The sequence below is a fragment of the Brassica napus genome, chromosome A4 (assembly GCF_020379485.1).
Source record: "Brassica napus cultivar Da-Ae chromosome A4, Da-Ae, whole genome shotgun sequence".
In the NCBI taxonomy this organism is placed as follows: domain Eukaryota; kingdom Viridiplantae; phylum Streptophyta; class Magnoliopsida; order Brassicales; family Brassicaceae; genus Brassica; species Brassica napus.
The window spans coordinates 13523709-13541934 of NC_063437.1; the positions used below are offsets into that span (position 1 = coordinate 13523709).

The 18226-nt window shown below is 35.3% G+C and overlaps 2 protein-coding genes and 1 long non-coding RNA gene across 4 annotated transcripts; 2 read left to right on the forward strand and 1 right to left on the reverse strand.

Moving 5' to 3' along the window:
• Positions 1–3255: 3255 nt before the first annotated feature.
• Positions 3256–6164, forward strand: LOC106446538 (putative F-box protein At4g11580). 2 transcript variants are annotated; one of them, XM_013888309.3, is made up of 3 exons: positions 3258–4167; positions 4248–4628; positions 4734–6163. In XM_013888309.3, the coding sequence occupies exons 1-3, from the start codon at positions 4097–4099 to the stop codon at positions 5302–5304; spliced, it is 1023 nt and encodes a 340-aa protein (XP_013743763.2). In that variant the 5' UTR covers positions 3258–4096; the 3' UTR covers positions 5305–6163. The 2 variants fall into 2 exon arrangements, with proteins under 2 accessions (XP_022545486.1, XP_013743763.2); XM_022689765.2 differs by having other exon boundaries at positions 3256–4628; positions 4734–6164.
• Positions 6165–8469: 2305 nt separating this feature from the next.
• LOC106446532 (probable LRR receptor-like serine/threonine-protein kinase At2g24230) lies at positions 8470–11449 on the reverse strand. Its single transcript, XM_022689762.2, has one exon. It carries the CDS (start codon positions 11170–11172, stop codon positions 8617–8619), a length of 2556 nt encoding a protein of 851 aa, XP_022545483.2. The 5' UTR covers positions 11173–11449; the 3' UTR covers positions 8470–8616.
• Positions 11450–11906: 457 nt separating this feature from the next.
• Positions 11907–17834, forward strand: LOC125608005. The gene is made up of 2 exons (XR_007339041.1): positions 11907–17086; positions 17172–17834. It is a non-coding gene; the product is annotated as an uncharacterized LOC125608005 (long non-coding RNA).
• Positions 17835–18226: the final 392 nt, after the last annotated feature.

An 18226-nucleotide genomic window follows, 5' to 3' on the forward strand; every position in this document is an offset into this window, starting at 1 on the left:
TTAGATTCTAATTTATCTACAAATCTTGTACGTTGATAAAAAAAAAATAATAGCTATCACACAAAAACGTTTTTGTCACCAGTGGCGGAACTAGGAAAATTTGTCAAGGGGGTCAAATTCATAATTACCATATATCATAGGGGTCAATTTACTAAATTTTACATTATTTCCCAGATTTCCAAAGAAATATACATGTAAATTTTTTTTATTCATAAACTCACATGGGTCAATTGACCCACATGCTAACAAGGTAGTTCCGCTACTGTTTGTCACTCCATCTGGCTTAGATATTTCTGTTTTCTTTCGCATGACTTTCTTTGCCTTATGGAGTCAAGTATCTTGCTCTTGAAGATTTTTTTTGCTGCTAAATTGGTTAGGGATTCGGATACCCTTTCTCGTTCAATTAGGATCTCAAATTTTTTGGATTAAAAATTTCAGCCCATTCATGTATTTATAAATTTTGGTTCGGATTCGGCTCAGATCTTTGTGGCCTTGTGGGTTCGGTAGAGCTGTAAAATGGGTGGACTGTCCAATGGGCGTCCATGTCCAAATATATTTGGGCTTCCATTAGTTATACTCATATTTCCAGATGGACTTTAAATGGTCAAAATTGGGAAACCAATTAATTTATGGATGTTTGTGGATTTGGTTAATATGGACATGGACAACCCAATTAAAAAAAAATTCTAGGGTTTTCAAAATTTGGGGAAAAATTGAAAAAAATTCATTTCATCGTGAAAGAGAGTTTATGCGACTCCTTTGGCGATTGAAACTGAATTCCATCGGAAAAAGTCTCTTCGTTCGTCTCTCCGTTCAGTCTCTGCCAAAACCACAAAATCGAGTTTTTCCGCCAAACCAGAAAATCAAGTTTTTCCACCAAAACCGGAAAATTAAGTTTTCTCACCAAAACCGTAAAATCAAAATTTTCCGCCAAAACTGGAAAATCGAGTTTTTCCGCCAAAACTGGAAAATTGAGTTTTCCCGCCAAACCGTAAAATCGAGTTTTTCCGCCAAAATCGCAAAATCGAGTTTTCCCACCAAAATCGCAAAATCGAGTTTTCCCGCCAAAACCGCAAAATCGAGTTTTCCCATCAAAATCATAAAATCGAGTTTTCCCGCCAAAACCGAAAAATCGAGTTTTCCTTGCAGAATTGGAAAATCGAGTTTGTCCGTCAAAACCGCAAAATCGAGCTTTTGCCAAAAATTTAAAATTTGTAGACTTATAGATTAAAATTTTAATTTTTTTATATGGTCCATTATGGATTTCATGGCAGTCCATGTAAACATGGGTGTTAGGGAGTCTGGTCCTTAATGGACATGGTTCCTAATGGATATGGTCACTCTTTGTCCACAAACAATAAATGAATATGGGCTAATGGACGTGGGCTAACTCAGTTTACAGTTCTAGGGTTCTGATAACTCATTTGAACTATTTTAACAAAAATTATAATTCATATATACCTTAAATTTATCAAAATCTAAAAATAAAATAACGTATTTAATATAAAATTGAATAATGCATGCTAAAATACCTAAACTTAAAATTTAGATGGGGTTGGCTTGAATCGGATATAGAATATATATATTTAAGCATTTTTGGTATTTTGAGTATTTTTAGCTATTTAATTTAGACATTTATTTTTGGAAAATTTCAAAATATCTTATATATTTTGCATACTTTTATATTAATTCTAAAAATAATTAATATATTTAAGTATATAATCTATTTCGGATATATTCGGGTATCAAAACACTTCGGTTCGAGTCAGATTCGGTTCAAGGTCTCTAGATACCAAAATTTTGAATCCATTCGGATATTTAACCATTTATGTTCAGGTTCGGTACTTCTTTTTTGGATCACATTCGGTTTGATTTTTTTTTGATTTGGAATTTCCTAGTCCTATAAATAAGTGTGATTAGTATGCGGGTATAAGTAGAAAATTTTATGGATGCAAGTAGTTGCAAATTAATCGAGAACAACAACATAATATACAGAATCGAGAAAAATATAATTTATTATATGATAAAAATATTTATTTTAATTAGTTTTTCTTAATTTTGTTAAAATAATTAAAATTTTGAAGATATTTTTTTATTTTTGTTTTATAAAATTACTATTTTGTTTTAACAAACAATATTATTGTACATATTGCATCTATGTCAACAGAATTAATTCATGTTAGTAAAATTAGCTTATGTGACAGTTGATATGACAATATAAAATTACCTCATGTGATAGTTGATGTGATAATATGATTTCGTCAAAAATTAAACAAAGGTTCCGAATGGTGACTGCGGGTTGAGCGGTGCGGGACAAGCGGTTTAATTGCGGTGCGGTTCTAACATTTATAAAAATGTATAGATATATAGTATATATAGAGATTTTTGTTACTGTTAACTGTGGGGCGGTGCGGGAAGCTGGTTACCGTTGGAAGCCAAAATATATGGCATATAAACTTTTTCAAAGTTTTGTGTAATGATTTACACAATAGTATATTTCATGTATAGATTTGACTGCTTTCCCTAACAGTAGCTGATAAATGCATGCCAACTCCGCTGAAACGTATGTTCGAGAAAGTTTGAAGGAAAAGACAAATATAGGGCAAACAATGTTTTTTTTTGAGTTATTCTTGGGTTCACTTCCTAAGGTGAACCAACCAATAGGATTTCATTATTTCAAATTTAATATCTTTTAGAAAAGGAAACAAAATATTGTCAAGATATATTATGTTTTTAAAATAAAAAAGGTTTAAAAAATTAGAAAAAAATAGTAGTTAGAGAAAAAATTTTTTTTAAAAAATATATATTTTTATCGTCGTCAGCAAAACACTAAACCCTAAATCCTAATCCTTAAACCCTAAATCATAAACCCTATAAACCCTTGGGCAAATTCTAAATCCTTGGATAATTCATACTCTAAATCAAAAACACTAAATCCTAAAACCCTAAACCCTAAACCCTCGAGTGTTTAGTGTTTTTGATTTGGAGTTTAAGATTTATCCAAGGGTTTAGGGTTTACCTAAGGATTTAGGATTTAGAGTTTAGGGATTAAGGATTAGAATTTAGGGTTTAGTATTTTGTTGAGGACGTTAAAAATATATTTTTTTAATTACTATTTTTTTTTAATTTATTTATTTTTACCTTTTTATTTTAAAAATATAATATAACTTATAGATTGAGAAAATATTTTGTTTCTTTTTTTAAAAGATTTCGAATATAAAATAACACAATCCTATTGGTTGGTGAATCTAGAGGTTCACCCTAGGGAGTGAACCCAAGAATAAGTCTTTTTTTTTTTTTTTTTTTTTGCTTAAATAGGGCAAACAATGTTGGCCAAACCGAAAATGATCTACATTTTTTTGTCTACTATGTAAACTGTATTGACAGAAGTCCAAACTTAAATTGGCTAAATAAGGCAATTTTATTCTCATCGGGAACTAAACTCAGAACCGATAGATTTACATTGTGCACCAAATTATCCTTTCTACTAGGCTACTTCAACTTGGTTATCTTTTACAACTTTATTTTCTAACAGTTGCTATATATTTGGCACTCCTTGGTACCCTTTTTGACCAAGGAGAAACACCACCCCCTAAAAATGCTCTTTCTTCCCGTACTATCGCTCTGCATCCAGTTTGTTTGTTTTAGTTACGATCATTCCTTCAAACCAGCTCTTCATCGGGTTCTCTGAGAGTAAAGGTCGATATTAGTAATTGTTGCTCCTAAACAGCTGATGGTATAAAAAAGGGGAAGATACCCAACCAACTAAACACGATGTCTAAATGAAGAAGATATCATTTCATCAGCGTGCCACCAATGGCCGCTTCTGGCGGCAGCTCATGATATGTTTGCATGGTGTCAATAAGTCAAGTGTGAGGAGGACAAAAGGTTTGGTGTGTATGATTATAGTTTATGGGCTGCACATGATATGTTTAACGAGTCATTGTGGACCTTTTACACATAATCAAGCTGCTCTTTGTTGTGTGTAGAAGATTTTCCACGCTGATTTTCATATAAATTCACTCGTTTTTTTTGCTTTATTCCTTAGAAATCTCTAATAGTTTTTATTAAAAAAATCTCTTTAACGTGCATTGAGATGAAGAGATTAGATGATCCAAGAAGAGCCCATAGATGGAAACTCTCTATGAAATCTCTCCTTTGTTCAATGTTTTTCTCCTCTTCACTTGCTTTATAAATTTAAGAATCCATCATTTTCATATTTCATCTAAATGTTTTTTTTTATGTAGCTGCAATGTGACGGTGGTGAGATCAAGAAAAAACCTGAAATGGGAAAACATGGATAGAGATATTTTGGTCAAGATTTTCGAAAAACTCAACGTAATAGATGTTACCATGGGAGCATCACGTGTCTGCATCTCTTGGTTCCTTGCCTCTCACGAAAAATCTCTTTGGAAAACCATCAACCTCACAAATCTCCAACGTGTGGACTTCAGCCATCCTCGATTACCAAACTCCCGGGTCGAAGATGAAAAGGTAAACGAACATGTGTACCGTTGCAATACGGTTTTGTTTGAAAGCACCAAATTTAGCAGCACTGTCCCCATCAACCTGTTCTTCAACTATGATACCTACTTAACTGATGAGGATCTCATTGACGCTGCGCAACGGTAATTATATCCAAGCTAGAATATCCTTCTTTTTTTATATGTCCTATTGGCTGATCCTTACAACCCCGGACTGCCTCATCTCTCATAACTTTTTGTTTTTTTTAGGATGCCAAACATAAGAAAGCTTGTGTTACCACGATGGTGCCATTTAAGCGAGAACTCATATCAGTTTGCATTCAGGCAATGGAAGAATCTCCAAACGCTAATCATTGATCAACGTCACACATCATTAACCTGGAGACACAAGATTCAAGCTAGCGGAGAGAACTGTATAAACCTCACCAACTTTAAAACTCTGGGTTGCCTTAACGAAGTTGTGGTTGAGGAAATCGTTCGTTGCTTTCCAAACCTCAAGAAGCTGAGTTTGCGTTTTTGCGACATCATTGATATTGGTAGAGTTTTGCCTCTCATCACAAGCCTCAAAAACCTAACGACCCTTAACCTCTCGCACTGTAGATTTCTACAGAGAGGTGCCTGTATAATTGGTAGCCGTGAACTTGACAACATTCTTTGTGAGATTGCCAGATATAAGTGTGAGACATTGATCATGTTGTGTTCATATGTCGATTGCAAGTCCTGCAAAGATGCAAGAAAAGATTCATATGTCATTGTCAGATTACATGCTTTTTTCGAGAAGAATTGGCGGAACGATGAGATAGAGGAATTTGAATTCTGAAACGTTGTAAAAAATCTGTTGATGACTCTAAACGTAACAAATTATTATATTCTGTTCCAGAAGCAACATTTCTCTTATATTTTTAGCTCTTAGTTAGTACTAAACATTACATCGCTTCACTTCTAAGTTGCAATTCTGGTTGAAATTTGCACAACAAAACGATTGATCATAGGTATACACAATAAAATTTATATTTATTCTATTTTTATTCGATTCATTAGGTTTATAAAATACTTATTTACAAACCAATTTTTTATTCAATTTTTAGGAAGAGAGGCTCCAACAAATATTTATAAGAACATTTCTAGTGAAATTTCTCATTCATTTGTAATAGAGTAAATCTGTAATCAACTTACTCTATTTTAAAATGAAAAATCAACCGACCAAAAAAAAATTATTTTATTTATAAAATAAATTTATTTTTTATTTTATTATAGAATGAAAAATGAAGTAGGATTAAATATTTTTTACTCAAAATTTTTATCTTTTATTTTAAAGTGAAAAGTGGAATGAAGTGAAAGATGGTAATGAGATAACAACCATCGCCAATATCTTTGGCAGACATACCACGGGAAAACGGCTTATTCATGCCCGAACTAGAGGTCGCTGAGAAAATACATACCCCAACTTTTACTGCATGTCAAAACATACTTTCACTAATCAAAAATTTGAAATTCATGCTTGAACTAGGGATCGATAAAAAAATACATACACCAACTTTTATTGCATCCCAAAACATACCTTAACTAATCAAAAAATTTGAAATTTATGCCTAGTCTTTAGAAGTCAACCCTAATCTGAATCTATACTATTATTTGCGAAGTAATTTTTCGCAACAAAGCTCTCACGTTTAAAATTAGAGCGGTTAAAGTCTATGTTACCCCTAATGAATTTTTATATATATTTTATTATATAATAAAATGAATTTTATTTGCGAATTAATTTTTCGCAACGGAGCTCTCACGTTAAAAATTAGAGTGGGTAAAGTCTATGTTACCCTTACTAAATTTATATATATATATATATATATATATATATATATTCTATTATATAATAAAATGAATTTTAAGTTAAAAATCTTATATATATTTAAAATAATTATGATGATTCTTATATATTATGTTGTTATCTTAAAATAATATTTTACTATTATAAAAGTAAAAAAATTAAACGAAGTGATTTTTTACAATATTATATTTTTTTTAAAAATCACTTCCTTAATTTTTTACTTTTATAATAGTAAACTATTATTTTAAGATAGCAACACAATATATAAAAATCATCATAAATATTTTTTAAAAAATATATAAGATTTTTAATATAAAATTTGTTTTATTATATAATAAAATATATATAGAAATTCATTAAGGATAACATAGACTTTAGCCACTCTAATTTTTAACGTGAGAGCTTTGTTGCGAAAAAAATATTTCGCAAAAAATAGTATAGATTGAGATTAGCGTTGACTTATAAAGACTAGGCATAAATTTCAATTTTTTTATTAGTTAAGGTATGTTTTGGCATGCAATAAGAGTTGGGTATGTATTTTTTATTGACCCCTAGTTCAGGCATGAATTTTAAATTTTTGATTAGTAAAGGTATGTTTTGACATGCAGTAAAAGTTAGGGTATGTATTTTCTCAGCAATCCATAATTTGGGCATGAATAAGCCGTTTTCCCGACCTACCACCGATCAATGGTTACTATCATATTAGAATAAAAAAATACAATCTCAAGATCTCAGCCGTTAATAGCCAGTTTAGCGAATCTGACGGCTAAGGATCCGTCAACTCCTAAAGCTCGTGATCCCTACAGCATGCACAGTTTCTTTCTCTCGCCGGAATCATTGCGATTTGACAGGAACGCATGCAAAGGACTAATCAGGACTTCTAGTGGATGAAACAACAGTACCCCCATCTCCTTCATTTTCATACTCAAACTGGATCGATCTCTAAGACTCTAACGTCAAGAAATCAACCCAAGAAGCCCCTTTCACACTGGATTCTCTCATCCTCAGCTGAGCCTCAATGCTCACAGCCTTCCCAGCTTCTAGTCTCCTCTCTCGTCTCTACTTCTCAAACGGCGGCAAAAGCAAATGGATCATCTCTTGGTCGCCGTCGCTGGATGGCCAATCACCACTCTAAGGATGGTGTTGAGCAGAGATTTCAAGTGATGGCTCGTGACTGAGGATTAGAGTTTCAAAGGCGTCGAGTCGAAGTACGTTCAGGTTCTTGTCTGGAGCGCAGTCACGTTTCAGTTGGGTGTTCTTGGAGCGACCGCTGTCTTGTTTCTGGCGTCTACGGTCATGGCGGGAGTGCTTAATGCTGTGAGAGTGCCCATCACGAGCGTAGCTGCTGTTATATTAATGAATGATTCCATGAGTGGCTTCAAGATTCTATCTTTGGTTTTGACGTTCTGGGGATTCAGCTCTTACATCTATGGGAGCTCAAGCTCAAACTCAAGTACTCAAGCTTCCTCTTCTTCCTAACTCGCTGTTTTTCCCTCTGTTTCTTTTCCTTAGAAGTAGAATCTGTAAGTCACTATTCCTCTGACTGTGATCAAATACAGATTCATGTAATATATGATTATATTGCAGCTTAAGTTGTAAGTTGTTGGGTGTTACCACAAACCAAGTTCCTACCTTTAACCCGAACCGAAGAAACTGAGAAATCCGATCCAATCCGAATTGTTACAAAAATATTCGAACGATTTAGTACTTTGGGGTTTGGGTATGAACTGAACCGAAATCCGAATTACGATATGAAAATATCAGAAATGAGTTAAATATGTTGATGTTTTTACATGTTAAAGGTAGTTTAGATATTTTAGAGTATTTTAAATTTTTTTATAATTTGTTTTATTTGTTATTTTGAATACTTTTTAATTTGTTTAGATAGTTTGACTAGTTTTAATTAGATTTGTGAATAATCTATACATTTTGAGTATTTTTTTGTCGATTTGTTTAGTTTTTTTGTTTTAAATATTTTGGACATTGCTTATATTCCAATTTGACCGAATCTGGAAAGAACCGCACTAAATCTGATCTGGTAATTAGTAAAACCCGAATGTGATCCAAAATCCCGAATCAACCAAACCGAATTCGACTTTGACGGCTACGAATGCCCAGTCCTAAGTGTCTGGTCTCATGATCTCATTGTAGGACAAGTTTTACGTGAAACAAGAAGTTCTTTATAGATAGATGTACAAGCAAACAAAGGCCACATGAAGCAACCATAGAAAAGAGCAAAACAGATTTTTCAAGGAAGATCAAAACATTAAAAGAGAAACCAAACATCTGCAGAGGATTGATGTTTCATTGATTAGGCTTTGGTTCAATATCTTTGAGAAGACCAACTACTTGTTGCATACTTGGGCGCTTTGAAGGAAGATCAGCCGTGCAAAGGTACCCAATCTTGAGAGCTTCTTCCATCTGATCTTCTGATCCTGTCTGTTGTATTTTCGGATCAATAGCCTTTGATCCTTGACTCTTCCTAACCAAACTTCTAACCCAAGTCACCAAGTCTGTATCTTTCTCATCAAGATACTCATCTCCAACAGGCTTCTTCCCTGTCACCAGCTCAAACACAACAACACCAAAGCAATATACATCAGATTTTGGCGTCGGCAGTTCTTGCTCACGTTGCAAGAACTCAGGAGGGAGATAACCCGGCGAGCCGTTGGTGATCTCATCGTCTAATCCACTTCCAAAGACTTTAGCCAAACCAAAATCAGACAATCTTGGCTCCAAGTTCTGGTCAAGATAGACGCTACTAGCTTTCACATCCCTATGGATCATTGGCGGTGAACAACCGTGGTGAAGGAAGGCCAACGCTCGTGCAGTTCCAAGTGCAATCATGTGCCTAAACCGCCACGTTGCAACCGGACCTTCATGCCCTATGTGTTGGATACCGTTGTCACCTTCTTCTTCCCATGTGTCCGTGCTCCAGTCATCTGTTGTCTGAACTCCAAACGGCAGGTCTTGAAGCAGGTTCTGCAAGTTACCATTCTCCATGTACTCGTAGATAGCAATCCTCTGATCACCAGCTATGCAATATCCAGTTAACGGAACAAGATTCGGATGCTTGATTCTCCCAAGAAACTCCAGCTCTCTAGCTGCTTCTTGGTCACTAAGAGTTGAGCCGTGGACCAAAACTTTAACAGCTACATGGATCCCACCAGGGAGGAAGCCTCTGTAGACCGGACCGAACTTACCTTCTGCTAAAAGAGTGTCTCTGTCGAAATGGGAAGTCGCAGACAAGAGATCAGAGAAGGTGATGTTCAGCAACGGCTTCTCAAAGATAACGACCGGAACCGCGTTTGCCTGCTTGACATCAGCCACCCATGTAGTGGAATCTGTCTGGAAAGAAAATGGACCTGAGATGCTTTGTTCTTCCTTAACCGAGACATCTTTGGCTTCACTGGTTTTAACTTTCCTTTTATGGCCAAACGCAACAAAAACCAAAGCTGCTATGAGTAAGAACATAGCGGAGAGCGTCACCGCCAAAGCCACCTTGAGTACTCCAGTGGCTGAGCGTCTCCTCTTGAAGAGAGCCGGGTCTGCAGCGATAGGGCAGCTGCTTGTAGAGCCATAGAAGGATCTGGTAAGAGTCTCAGGTGAGAATTTTTCAGTGCAAAACGTTAAGTTGTTGTAAGAGAAGTTGAAACTCTCCATCCACTGGAGCTTCTCAATGATAGGCATTGGTATCTCTCCAGTCAAATTGTTCCTGGAAACATCGATAGCCGCGAGGTTCTTGATGCTCAACATAGGGATGTTTCCTGATAGATGGTTTCCAGAAACATCAAGTGTGTTCAAGTCACTCAGCTCTGAGATCTCTCTTGGTATGTGACCAGAGAGATTTGTGTTAGACAAGTTAAGATACTCTAAACCATAGATCATCTCAATCCTAGGAAACACCCCTCTGTTGAATCTATTCCAAGCTAGATTTAAGTGCTTAAGCTTCTTTAGTAGTGTGAGATTCTTGAAGATATCTCCACTGAGCTCATTCTCAGACAAGTCAAGATAAACCAAACTAGTCCAGTTGGAATCTACCTGAGAGATATGACCTTGAAGCCGGTTCTTGCTGAGATCAGCCACCTCAAGAGTCTCCTTGAACAAACCTATGGCTGAACCTTCAAACTGGTTCCCTGAAATGTTGAGGAAATTGATGGACTTCATGTCCTCAAAATCTCTGTCCCTTCCCTGGATCTTGTTTCCTGCTATGTTCAAAGTCTTGAGCTTTGGAAATGCAGAGGCAAACCCATCAGGGAGAGACCCTTCAAGCTGGTTAGAGGAGAGATCAATGGAAACAAGAGATTGGCAGCCAAGAAGTCCTCTTGGGATAGACATCTGAAACCCATTGTGATCAAACTTCAAGACTCTTAAGCTGACAAGAGAGTCCACAGCCTCAGGGATTTGACCTGAGAAGTTGTTGTGAGAGAGGTCAAGGGACTCAAGCTGCCCAAAGTTGCCAACATTGCTGGGGAAAGAGCCAGAGATCTGGTTGAAGGAGAGGTTGAGGCTCTTCAAAGTGGTCAAACTCCAGAAATCAGATGGCAAAGCAGAGATTCTGTTGTTGCTGAGATCCAAAGACTGAAGCTTGCTGAGTTTGCCAAGGGTTGTGTCAGGGATTGGACCAGATAAACCCATCCCAGTGGCAATTAACACAGTCACATGCTCATTCTTGGAATCACAGAACAAGCCTTGCCATGAACAGAAGGGAGCAGAGAAGTTGTAAGCTTGAGCAGAGGTTAAACTCATTTGTTTGATGAACTCAGAGACAAAGAAACCATCTGTGTTCGGTTCTTGGCAATAGACTTGCTTCAAGAACAGAGAAAGAATCAATGCATAGCCCCAGAAACCAAAACCCATTTGATAAAAATCTCTCTTTCTCCCAAGAAAAGTTTATAGAAAGCAGAATCTCACTAAAGCTACTTTAAAGTCTTTCATGCAAAAAACCCAGAAAGCTCAAGCAGTTGGAGACAAGATGAGGAGAGAGATATAGAGATAGAAAAAGAGTTTACTTCACTATGTGGTGCTTCTCAAGTACACGAGAAACCAAAAGGACATAAAATCAAGAAAAAGGAGCATTTTTGTCAGTGCCTAACATCATGAATATATATGTAAACTTTGAGTAGATTAATAGTATAATATTAAGCTTCCTCTGAGTGTGACATGACAATCTATTTTAATAGAGAATTCTAAATACCACTGAGAGGGAGAGAGAGAAGTGTGGACACAGTTAGACCATGCGCAGTAGGGGTTTTAGTTAGGTTCATGGGCTCGAGTTCTAAGGGACCGATGAATAAAAGAAAATAAAAAATGGGTTCGTTTTGATGAACCGGGCCTTGCGAGTGATACCGTATGAAGCGGGTTCAAGCCACGCGTCGGGTGTTGATTTGCTGAACGAAAGCGCGTAGAGGAGGAGGAAAGTTGGGGTTCGACGTGTATCGCCTCATTTGTTCTTCTCCACCAAAAAGCTAGGGTTTTTTTCTGAGAGGCGATATTTCGTGCGACTTCGTCTCCCGGAGGTTTTCTCGTTCTAATCGACGACGGAGTGTCTTCTCCACTTGCTCAGGTGAGTATCGAGTAGATTGAGGGTTGAATTGGTTCGATTTTGTGGTGGAAACTCGAAACCGTTTTCTCGGATTTCAATTCAAAATTGGGGCTTTCGCGTTAGGGATGTAAATCGAAGTCTGGGTTTCGAATAATTGCTGTAAATCGTCATGGTCGTTTCATGTAGGGTTCGTTTCTCTGAATGTTCGAAAGGGATTTGCGATTTGTGTGATTTAAAATCGATTTGGGGTTTTTTATTTAGGGTTCTTAATCGATATGGGAGTTCAATTGTGGTAATGTGTGCTAATAATCTGTCGTTAATGTGTGCTAATAATTGAATTGTTGAAGAGGAAACTGTTCATGGGTCCACAAAAAAATATTAAAAAAATTTGGTGAACCCCAAAGTGGAGTTCACCAATGCTCATGCTCTTAGGAGCAGAAAGGGGGGAGAAGCTTTTTCATAAATGAGAGAATTCATTCACTCGGATTTCAGAAACAGTATCATTGGTTTCTTTTTCTAGTTGAAAGTCATTGATTCTTCTCACCGCAAACCCGTTTTTGTCAATCTTTTAGGTGAATCCATTTCAACTGTTTTTTTTTTCTTTCCTTTTTTCTTTTCCTCTGGCTAGAAAGTTTAATTTTCTTTTCACTAATTCTGACGTTTTGGCACTAATCTTTGAAAGTATTGTGAAAAACATCTCTAGACACCATTGAGATACCTGCACTTTGTTGAAAATATTTCAATTTATTTAGTTTCTAAAATTTCATTTAATTAGAAAATTGCAAATGATGCTGATAAATAAACTAGATTCGGATCCGCACATTTACGCAGATTTTTTAATGTAACAGTTTTAAATTAATTAATATTTATATGTACAACTATTTCATGTGGTGTTAAAGTTTGGAGTTATGAATGGATTAGATATGTTGGAATATGTATCTTTATCTACGAATCTAGTACTCCATTATGAAAACTAATTATGTTGAGATTTTTTAAGTAATGTGATATAAATTTAATATGTATTAGATTGATTTAAGATATTATATATATAAATATATATTACGAAAATATATGTTCATATTGGTCTCATGTTATTTTAGGCTTTGATATTTTATAGTTGAAATGATCAATCTTTTTAACACTAAATGTTGCTTTCATAGTATATTTCTCCTTAAATAGATTAGATAGTTTTTTATTGAAATTATTGTTGTAAACATATTTTTGTTGATAAATAATCATATAACCTTTCAGCCAAACATGTTCAATTTATGACCATTTTTGCAAAAGCGTGAGAAAAGATTTCCAGCTTCTTTTTTTTTTACTTGGATATTTCAAACTTATTAATACGACTAAAAGTGGATAACATGCAATTATTACAGTTAGGTTCATCTATCAATGTTTATATACCAAAAGAAAACACTTTCTTATTTAGATAAAAGTTCTTTATTCTTCTTTTTTCTCAAAAGATCTCCTTTAGCACTTATTGTAAAATCTATCTCCATTGATGGTTAAACATGTCATGCCATTAAAGGTGTGTACCAAGTATGTTCTCCTAACCTTTTTAGATTGTCGGTTGTTAATTTTCTTTTACGTCTTTCTTAGCAAGCTGCGACTTTCTTACCTATAGGAATAATGATAAGTATTTCTCACAAATGAAATGGATTCACATGGAAATGTCACAAATGTAATAGATTCGCATTGATATGAGATTTTGCAGTGGACATAATTCAAATGTGATAAAATTTACTTAAAATTTTTAAACAGTGGCATTAGACATGGCGGACAGGAGAAATGTGATGTGAGTCTGCTCCATGAATCCTATCTTTCCTCGCTGTCCACACGCAGTTCGTCTGCCACTCCCGCCATGTCCATCTTTTCTCGGTGAAGCTCTCTCCTTTCGATCATCTCGACAACTCGGTCCGTCGTGTTGGGTGAGAGTTGTAGCTGTAGCGATGGCGATTGCATCTCCTGATCATCTCTTCTACCTGATTTAGAGATCACTCATGAGTGTTGCATTGCTGCATGCGTACGCTTACGGTAAGAATTTATAGTCGCTTCTTGCCATCTAACTGGTGGAATGCTCATTTCTGTATGTTTTGGCTTGTGATATATGTTCACGGAGACTGAGAATGTGGCGTGGAGGCGTGAGCTATGTTCCCTCTAAAATCAAGCCTCTTTGACTTCAGTTCTTGCTAGCTCATCTTGTTGTCCATGAGTTTGAGTAGTATGCTTAGCAGTTCATGCAAGGAGTCTCTTTGTTTTATTGTGTTCACGGCTCTTAGAGCTTCAAAAAGAAGTAGCAAGGCCTCGAAGTGGTGATACTGCACCCTTTCATTTAGCTGACTTTGAAGAGGAGTGGGGTTGTGGAAGTTGAGCGATGTTAAGGTTTGGTGGTTAATATTATCCCGTCTAAGGCCGGTTCTTGATTTTGGAAGAGTGTCCTAGCTTAGACTTGAGGACGGTCTTCGAGCGGGCCTCTATGTTGTTTCAAAGGAATGGTCTTTTGCTTCGGGTGAAAGGATGAAATGGCTTCTTGGTCGGTTGATCGTGGATCCACTTTGTCTTGGGTGTGTGACGTGTGTCCCTTCTTCCAGTAGATGCTCGATCTCTCATTCAGGTGCTTTAAGTTTGTATCGATTACTTCTAGTGTCACAATCATAATTCCAGTTGCTGCTTGATCTCTCACAGTCATACTCTCATTAAAACATGCACGTATCTTACAGTTTGTCAAATAAAATACAGTATGATTTTTTCTTTGACCAAAAAAAATATATGATTTTTTTTTTCAATTCATAAACTTCATTATATAAAAAGTAAGAAAAAAAAAAGTAGAATCCTCTTTAATACTTTTGCATCAGAAATGTAAAACCACATTTGTTATAAAAGTGATAAACTACTTTTAAACGGAAAGAATAAAACTTATCCTAAATGGGTTACTTCAAAAAGAAATCCACCATGGAATTAGATATCGAAACGATTTGTATTAACGTACATTCCTTAGTTTCTCTCCTAAGATTGCACATACCTTAGTTTCTCTCATAGCCCCAAATATAACCAATGCATATTGATATTGTGAACTCAATGCACTAAATCATATTTGATTGTAACTGGTCATGAATTCACGTAGAAAAAGCGTGGGGTTGTCTAAGCCAGTTTGAAGTAGACGTTGTAAAAAAGAGTAAACTACACACATTGATCATGAAAGCAAATACAATAAGTAGTAATTATAATTGGAAACGACGTTAAAAGTGTGAGGAGGAAGAATCAAAACGGCTTGAGTTGAGTGTGTAGTGGGAAATGATGGTTCGCTTGACAACAAGACCACACATGTATTATGGCCTCTTTTTACATGAATCATAACACTTCTTCGTGTTTCCGGCAAAATCATGTCTAAACTTGCACGCATTATCACTTCCTCGTATTGAAGAAATGTATATAGAAAAAATTCTGGGATATAAATAAGATACTCTGTTGCTCGCTTCGTAACAGTTTTCTCAATCTATAAGTTATATTATCAATTGTGGTAATTTATTTCGGGTTCATAACTGTTCATGGGTCCACAAAAAAATATTAAAAAAATTTGGTGAACCCCAAAGTGGAGTTCACCAATGCTCATGCTCTTAGGAGCAGAAAGGGGGGAGAAGCTTTTTCATAAATGAGAGAATTCATTCACTCGGATTTCAGAAACAGTATCATTGGTTTCTTTTTCTAGTTGAAAGTCATTGATTCTTCTCACCGCAAACCCGTTTTTGTCAATCTTTTAGGTGAATCCATTTCAACTGTTTTTTTTTTCTTTCCTTTTTTCTTTTCCTCTGGCTAGAAAGTTTAATTTTCTTTTCACTAATTCTGACGTTTTGGCACTAATCTTTGAAAGTATTGTGAAAAACATCTCTAGACACCATTGAGATACCTGCACTTTGTTGAAAATATTTCAATTTATTTAGTTTCTAAAATTTCATTTAATTAGAAAATTGCAAATGATGCTGATAAATAAACTAGATTCGGATCCGCACATTTACGCAGATTTTTTAATGTAACAGTTTTAAATTAATTAATATTTATATGTACAACTATTTCATGTGGTGTTAAAGTTTGGAGTTATGAATGGATTAGATATGTTGGAATATGTATCTTTATCTACGAATCTAGTACTCCATTATGAAAACTAATTATGTTGAGATTTTTTAAGTAATGTGATATAAATTTAATATGTATTAGATTGATTTAAGATATTATATATATAAATATATATTACGAAAATATATGTTCATATTGGTCTCATGTTATTTTAGGCTTTGATATTTTATAGTTGAAATGATCAATCTTTTTAACACTAAATGTTGCTTTCATAGTATATTTCTCCTTAAATAGATTAGATAGTTTTTTATTGAAATTATTGTTGTAAACATATTTTTGTTGATAAATAATCATATAACCTTTCAGCCAAACATGTTCAATTTATGACCATTTTTGCAAAAGCGTGAGAAAAGATTTCCAGCTTCTTTTTTTTTTACTTGGATATTTCAAACTTATTAATACGACTAAAAGTGGATAACATGCAATTATTACAGTTAGGTTCATCTATCAATGTTTATATACCAAAAGAAAACACTTTCTTATTTAGATAAAAGTTCTTTATTCTTCTTTTTTCTCAAAAGATCTCCTTTAGCACTTATTGTAAAATCTATCTCCATTGATGGTTAAACATGTCATGCCATTAAAGGTGTGTACAAAGTATGTTCTCCTAACCTTTTTAGATTGTCGGTTGTTAATTTTCTTTTACGTCTTTCTTAGCAAGCTGCGACTTTCTTACCTATAGGAATAATGATAAGTATTTCTCACAAATGAAATGGATTCACATGGAAATGTCACAAATGTAATAGATTCGCATTGATATGAGATTTTGCAGTGGACATAATTCAAATGTGATAAAATTTACTTAAAATTTTTAAACAGTGGCATTAGACATGGCGGACAGGAGAAATGTGATGTGAGTCTGCTCCATGAATCCTATCTTTCCTCGCTGTCCACACGCAGTTCGTCTGCCACTCCCGCCATGTCCATCTTTTCTCGGTGAAGCTCTCTCCTTTCGATCATCTCGACAACTCGGTCCGTCGTGTTGGGTGAGAGTTGTAGCTGTAGCGATGGCGATTGCATCTCCTGATCATCTCTTCTACCTGATTTAGAGATCACTCATGAGTGTTGCATTGCTGCATGCGTACGCTTACGGTAAGAATTTATAGTCGCTTCTTGCCATCTAACTGGTGGAATGCTCATTTCTGTATGTTTTGGCTTGTGATATATGTTCACGGAGACTGAGAATGTGGCGTGGAGGCGTGAGCTATGTTCCCTCTAAAATCAAGCCTCTTTGACTTCAGTTCTTGCTAGCTCATCTTGTTGTCCATGAGTTTGAGTAGTATGCTTAGCAGTTCATGCAAGGAGTCTCTTTGTTTTATTGTGTTCACGGCTCTTAGAGCTTCAAAAAGAAGTAGCAAGGCCTCGAAGTGGTGATACTGCACCCTTTCATTTAGCTGACTTTGAAGAGGAGTGGGGTTGTGGAAGTTGAGCGATGTTAAGGTTTGGTGGTTAATATTATCCCGTCTAAGGCCGGTTCTTGATTTTGGAAGAGTGTCCTAGCTTAGACTTGAGGACGGTCTTCGAGCGGGCCTCTATGTTGTTTCAAAGGAATGGTCTTTTGCTTCGGGTGAAAGGATGAAATGGCTTCTTGGTCGGTTGATCGTGGATCCACTTTGTCTTGGGTGTGTGACGTGTGTCCCTTCTTCCAGTAGATGCTCGATCTCTCATTCAGGTGCTTTAAGTTTGTATCGATTACTTCTAGTGTCACAATCATAATTCCAGTTGCTGCTTGATCTCTCACAGTCATACTCTCATTAAAACATGCACGTATCTTACAGTTTGTCAAATAAAATACAGTATGATTTTTTCTTTGACCAAAAAAAATATATGATTTTTTTTTTCAATTCATAAACTTCATTATATAAAAAGTAAGAAAAAAAAAAGTAGAATCCTCTTTAATACTTTTGCATCAGAAATGTAAAACCACATTTGTTATAAAAGTGATAAACTACTTTTAAACGGAAAGAATAAAACTTATCCTAAATGGGTTACTTCAAAAAGAAATCCACCATGGAATTAGATATCGAAACGATTTGTATTAACGTACATTCCTTAGTTTCTCTCCTAAGATTGCACATACCTTAGTTTCTCTCATAGCCCCAAATATAACCAATGCATATTGATATTGTGAACTCAATGCACTAAATCATATTTGATTGTAACTGGTCATGAATTCACGTAGAAAAAGCGTGGGGTTGTCTAAGCCAGTTTGAAGTAGACGTTGTAAAAAAG